Source organism: Gadus chalcogrammus, chromosome 23, assembly GCF_026213295.1.
Source record: "Gadus chalcogrammus isolate NIFS_2021 chromosome 23, NIFS_Gcha_1.0, whole genome shotgun sequence".
NCBI lineage: Eukaryota > Metazoa > Chordata > Actinopteri > Gadiformes > Gadidae > Gadus > Gadus chalcogrammus.
In genome coordinates this window covers 14560731-14567224 of record NC_079434.1, presented here as the reverse complement: position 1 = coordinate 14567224, position 6494 = coordinate 14560731, and the positions used below count along the sequence as shown (strand labels likewise).

Genomic DNA, 6494 nt, shown 5'->3' with positions numbered 1-6494 from the left:
AGAGAGAGACAGAGACAGAGACAGAGACAGAGACAGAGACAGAGACAGAGACAGAGAGAGAGACAGAGACAGAGACAGAGACAGAGACAGAGACAGAGACAGAGAGAGAGAGAGAGAGAGAGACAGAGACAGAGACAGAGACAGAGACAGAGACAGAGACAGAGAGAGAGAGAGAGAGAGAGAGAGCAAGTCTGAGATCTGAATTAAGGTGAAGTGTTTTGTTGTGTTTGGAGCAACTCTCGGTCCTCTGCGAATGCGGTCGTCTGACTCATATTATGTGCGCTTAAAAAGTGTGTGTTGTGTGATTTGAGTATGCAGCGGGGGGAAGCAGGGATGACATAGGGCTGGTTGTTTTGACGCCGGAAGAGCCGGCACGCATCCCAAACCCAGGAGGCCAACTCGAACCTCATTGGGTATGTACACATGTGTAAGGCTATTAAAAATGCAAAGTGTCCTCGTGTTAACTCCACGCGCCACCACTCTTGAATGTATCACTACATCAAACTAAATTAGGTTGGCTCACTCAACTTATCAGAATTAATATTCTCGCCGCAACCATGGTTCACTAATTATGCCTGTTTGGTTAATGTATCACTTTGTCAGCTCCTTACGCCGCCGCCATTCCTCTCAATTACTGCCCCCCCCCCTCCCCCCTCCCCATCCTACTCCCTCCTCCACCTCCATCTTGGAAGGCGCAAGAAAAAATGAAAAAATAAAAAAGGTGAAAATAACACAAATTTTCGGCCGATGGCGACACTGTTCCAAACAATAGTGGGGGACAAAAATGCACGCAAGTGCATACAAAAGTGGTTGAGTGTGTGCGACTAGACGCCTGGACTGGGGCTTGTTGATTGCATGAAATTCACCTACAGAAGCGTTAACGACACAACTCTTACTATACTTATCGATACTATATAGAAAGAAGAAAGCCGAATGCTGTGGCATGTGTGTGTCTTTTTTTGTGTGTGTGTGTTTATGTTTTTATAGGTCTGTGTGTCTGTCTCTGTGACTATGTCTGTGTCTGTTTCTGTGTGTGCGTGTGCGTGCGTGCGTGTGTGTGCGCGCGTATGCGTGTGTGTTCAAACTGTCGTTCGCTTGTCAGACAATGATCTGTATGAGCAAACAAATGTAACATCCAATAAAACTAAAATTAGATCCACAAATTCCAACACCAAAACAGTTAACACGTCGCTAAATCCTCGTGTCAAAATATGATTAACAGACTTCACGCCACCGCATCACCCCGCCCCACGACTCTCCCGAATTACATGCAAAACCGCTAATTAGTAGCAGAGCAAATGAAGCAACTGACAAGCACAGCAAACAGCGGAAAGCCATCACATAAACAACCAACAAGCAAGGCTTTACCACCACCACCAATGTGGGTGAATATGAGCAGAGATTTGTGTGTTTGTGTGTATGTGTGTGTGTGTGTTGGTGTACGCACATACCCACAAGCTGAAAATTATATGTTTGCGCATGTTTTCGCGAATACGCGTGTATGTGTGTGTCTCTGTGTGTGCATGAGTGCGTGTGCGTGTGTGTGTGTGTGTGTGTGTGTGTGCGTGTGTTAACCGTAAGCCACAGAAGACAGTAAAACAGCAGTGGGTATAATTTAGTGACACCCTGTTAGGAGGTGTGGGAAGGCCATAAAAAAGGCTCCCTTGCCTTATAATCCTGGCTAGCGATGCCATGTTTGTTACCCGGGGCGCGGAGATATGCTGGTAATTCATCACACACACACCCCGGCTTCCTGGTAAGACCCCCCCCCCCCCCCACGAAACACACACACACACACATACACACACACACACGCACACCACCCACATGCAAGACAGCCCGCAAGCACTGGTGCCAAAGCAATATTGTAAAACAAATTAATATATATATATATTTATATGTGTAAAATACAAAATGAAATACAAAATGAAATCACATTTCTGACGCTGGTTGATAATAACCGCAAACACTGACCCAAGAGGTGTTTGTTTCATGTTTTTTTGTTCTGATTAATGAAAAAAAATTCTAATATCTAAAATCCATATCAAACATGGAGATTGTATTCCCCTATTTCTCATTTGAACGATGTTTAAAACATGTTCTTTTAAAGAGGCTGTTGTAAGTGTCACTTGGCCACTAATGACATCCCGATCACGAATACAAAGTGGGGTACCTCTCTCTGGTCCGGGGAGTCCCTGTCGAGCTCCCTGGGCCACCCAGAGAGGCCAGGGCACCAGGCTCTCCGCTGGGCCTCCACGTCCACCGTCCGCCCCCTGGGACCCAGAGAGAGGGATGGAGAGAACGGGAAAGGGGAGGAAGAGGTGTGGAAGGAGAAAAGGAGGCGAGAAGGAAGCAATAAATGAGAAATGAGAAATAAAACAAGTTTTCAATGATTAGATAATTGATCTGGCGCTATGTTAATTTGTCCGTCCTGCTAATACCGAATTCATTACAAAGTCGTTATGTGCTGGTTTCGTAGAATTTGTCAGTGGGAGAAAAGTTTGCCAGGAGTCACTGTTTTGCATAACGGGGGGGTAGAATGTGGGGTAAAAGTGTGTGTTGGTGTGTGTGTGTGTGTCCTAGTGGGGGAAAAAACAGGAAGATTATACCCCCTTCTTTCAGAGCCACTATGGTGTCAGCTGTCACCTAGCCATGATATACCCATGACACTCCCTCTTACACACACACATGCACACACACACACACACACACACACACACACACACACAACATATATATTCATATTCCGAGAGACTCTTGGCAGGGATGTGCTATTTTGATAAAACTTTGGAGGGATTAAAAACAGTTAACTCGCAGTTTGATCAAGCACGTCTGCGTACGACCGCAGCACGCGTAGCGGGAGAGCAGCGGTTTGAGCAGGTTGAATCTTTAAAAAAAGAAAAAAAGAACACAAATCCTGTCAAACAGTCAAAGGGAAGCCACCAAGGAGCACACTCACAATCTGACAACACATCTACCTACGTGTGCGTGTGCGTGTGCGTGCGTGTGCGTGTGTGTGTGTGTGCACGCTCGCCTGTGTGTGTTTTATTATTGAATGCAGAGAAAAGTGAAACATAATTCCAATCAATAAAATACCCTGCGTGGACATAATTGTGCACATACAAACAAACATGCAAGGCCGCTCACACACAACAGGACTAACGAGACGAAGAATTTGAAAAATACAAAAAAATGAAGAAAAGTAAAAACGAAGTAGTAAATAACAAAGAAAATATAAAACCAAGTCCACTCATCTCACTCCATGGACTCGGTCGCTTGAAGGGACCAATTGCACTTCCCAAAGTGTTTTTTCTGGGTGGGGGGAGGGGGGGTAGATGATGGGACAAAATCTTGGGTAAATGATTTGCAATTTTAAGTCATTTTCCTGTCAGACTGAATGAAAAATGTTTCAGTCACCCCCAAATTTGGGAGAGTTTTAGTTTTTTTGTTAGAGGGGACAAATAGGCAGAAATGGAAAGAGGTTGAAAAATTGTGAGAGGGTTTGGAGCAGAAAGTAACGGCAGGCAATTTTATCCCTACTTTACACCTGCCAATGGGGCAGTGTTTTTTCACAGCTGGACTGTGTATAAGTGTGTGTGTGGCACACACACATACACACACACACACAAAGACATTGATGTTGACAATTTCAGATTCATGATTCCTTGATTCAAATCTGTATGCCTTTGTTTATCAGATTGTGGCGTGCCTGACTTGAAGAAGACACTGTGTCTAGTAATACATCACAATATTGTGGTCAGCCCTTAGCAACAACATTAAACGCAAAGGGATGAACGGTGACACTTAGACCCATGAGTGTTGTAATGATTATTGTGGGGACAAGAAAGACGAGAAGAGAACCATTGTGAGTAACAGAGTGTGTCTATGTGGGAGCGTGCGTGCATATGTGTGTGTGTGTGTGTGTGTGTGTGTGTGTGTGTGTGTGTGTGTGTGTGTGTGTGTGTGTGTGTGTGTGTGTGTGTGTGTGTGTGTGTGTGTGTGTGTGTGTGTGTGTGTGTGATATTAGAGCAGGCTCCCGATTTCTCCAGCTGTCACTCAGGCCTATTAGGCAAGGCTAACAAAATTAGTCATGAATATGCAGTAATAACATGCAAATTGCCACCTCCAACCCTCACCCCTGTTGGTGTGTGTATGTGTGTGTGTGTGTGTGTGTGTGTAATGTGTAAGTGTGTGTGTGTTTGTTTATGTGTAAGTGTGTGTGTGTTTGCCCCTAAGGCTATAGACATTGGTTCGGTAAACCCAATTCTTTCTACATCATTACAGCAGCTAGGCATAATTTATAAGAATAATACAAACATGCATGTGTCCCAGCATGCCCAAAATAATGTGTGTGTGTGAATGAGTGAGCATGTATGTGTGTGTGTTAGTGTGTGTGTCCACAGAATTACACACCTGCATGTACATACTCCTATTCTCTCTCTGAATGCCAAGGCTAATATCCAGCAGGTACTTGTTAACCATTTCAAAGTCAAGAGTAGAGCATTGGGTCACAAAATGCACATTCACCCACACACACACACACACACACACACACACACACACACACACACCCACGCACGTGCGCACAGGCACGGACACGCGCACTCGTGCATACACACCCACGGACGCACACGCGTGCACACATTCTCTTGTCTGCGTGTCCCCAGGGTGATGTTTGACACAGGCTGGGTGCTGCCACAGCAATTAACCTCCCTGTTAATGAGAGGACTGCTGACAAGCTGCCAGATGGCACGGCCTGGCACACTGCCACGCATGCATGCACACATACACACACATGCACGTGTGTACACACACACACACACCTGTCTCACCCGACAAGCACCTAATTGCCACTAGTTCTTAGCCCCATCCTTAGTTCCCATCCTGCTTTCGTCACGTGCCCGTCGTTCCTCCCCTCCCCTCCCCACCCGCTTTCCTTATATCCCTCCTCTTTCCTCCAGCTCTCCTTCCATCCCTCCCTCCCTCCCGCCCGCCCTCCCTCCATCCCCCCCCCCCCCCTCTTCAGAACCCTCCCTCCCCCTGCCCCGCTCCTCCCACCCCCTCTCCTTCCGTCTCTGAGACAGATGCACGTCCGCGTTGCAGCGCTGCAGATGTCACAGCTCACCAGCTGGGAGAGCAGCAGGAGGTGGGAGATGAGAGGAGAGGAGAGGAGAGGAGAGCGGGGGGGGGAGAGGCAAGGAGGGGAGGGCAGCGGGGAGGCGAGGAGGAGAGGAGAGGAGAGGAAAGCAGGATGGAGGAGAGGACAGGGAAGCGAGGATAAGGGGAGATGGAAGCGAGGAGAGGAGAGGAGAGGACGGTGGAGGGAAGGCAGGGAGAGGAGAGGGTAAGGGAGCGAGGAGAGGAGAGCACAGCGGAGGGAAGGCAGGGAGTAGAGGAGAGGGTGGCGAGGAGGAGAGGAGAAGGAAGCAAGGAGAGGAGCAGAGGAGAGTGAGGAGAGGACAGGAGGGGGAACAGAGAGGAAAATAGATCTTGAAAAAAAGTATATTCATGCGGCCCGATAAATGCTCCATTTGTTTTGGATTGTACCTCAATCTGTGTGTGTGTGTGTGTGTGTGTGTGTGTGTGTGTGTGTGTGTGTGTGTGTGTGTCTACAGCATGGCCGGTTGTATGTGTGTGTGTGTGCACATGTCCACACCGGGGGCCCACCAGTCTACTGTATTGATCAGTTAGCTTGGCCCTAATAAGACGAGAAGAGGTTGACCTGGGAAAGTCAATATGGAGAAAAAGAGACATATCCTACTCCCCCCCGGACTCTAGAGGTGGAACGTGTGTGTGTGTGTGTGTGTGTGTGTGTGTGTGTGTGTGTGTGTGTGTGTGTGTGTGTGTGTGTGTGTGTGTGTGTGTGTGTGTGTGTGTGTGTGTGTGTGTGTGTGTGTGTGATGTTGTTATAAAGGCGAAAGAAACACGTAAATGAGGATTAAGAATGGGACGAGCGCACCAAGAAAAGAGTCACAGAGCGGTGTGTTCAAGAGCCCGGTACAAATGAGACCGATCCAGAGAAACACACAGAGAGCAGGCAAGAGGGGAAGGACCGAGATCTGCGCGTCAGGCAACGAGGGTGGGAAGCAGAAGGGGAACGCAGCAAAAAAGGTGAGAGAAAAGTATGGTGCAAGCAAGAACCAAGAAGATGATAACCGTAATGAGGCGACCACAGCCTTCTTATAAACTCACACACACACACACACATACACACACACCAATACAGGAGTTCTCATTTTCAAAGTTCTCCCGGAGTTTAACTTTACCCCCCACTGAAAAGCGAACGTTAGTGGTGGGCACATCCTGTCACTAAAGCATTTCCTCGCTAACTAACTTTTGGCAGGCGACCACGGCAAACAATACTCAAGTTAAGTCAAGTTTAAAAAATAAATAAAGAGAAAAAAGTTAAAGCTCTGCAGGAGATTATTCTTTAGGAAAATAATGAAATAACCGCAGAGATAGAGGATGGAAAGAAGAAAAAAAAAAAGCTTGAC

The 6494-nt window shown here is 47.1% G+C and overlaps 1 protein-coding gene across 1 annotated transcript in view; it reads right to left on the bottom strand.

Annotated features, from left to right (window-relative positions):
- Positions 1–6494, bottom strand: part of LOC130377277 (trichohyalin-like) — a 69627-nt gene that overhangs the window by 47726 nt on the left and 15407 nt on the right. Inside the window, exon 5 of the mRNA XM_056584318.1 lies at positions 2174–2273. Coding sequence (XP_056440293.1) covers positions 2174–2273 — 100 coding nt within the window. The remainder of the gene's footprint in view (positions 1–2173; positions 2274–6494) is intronic.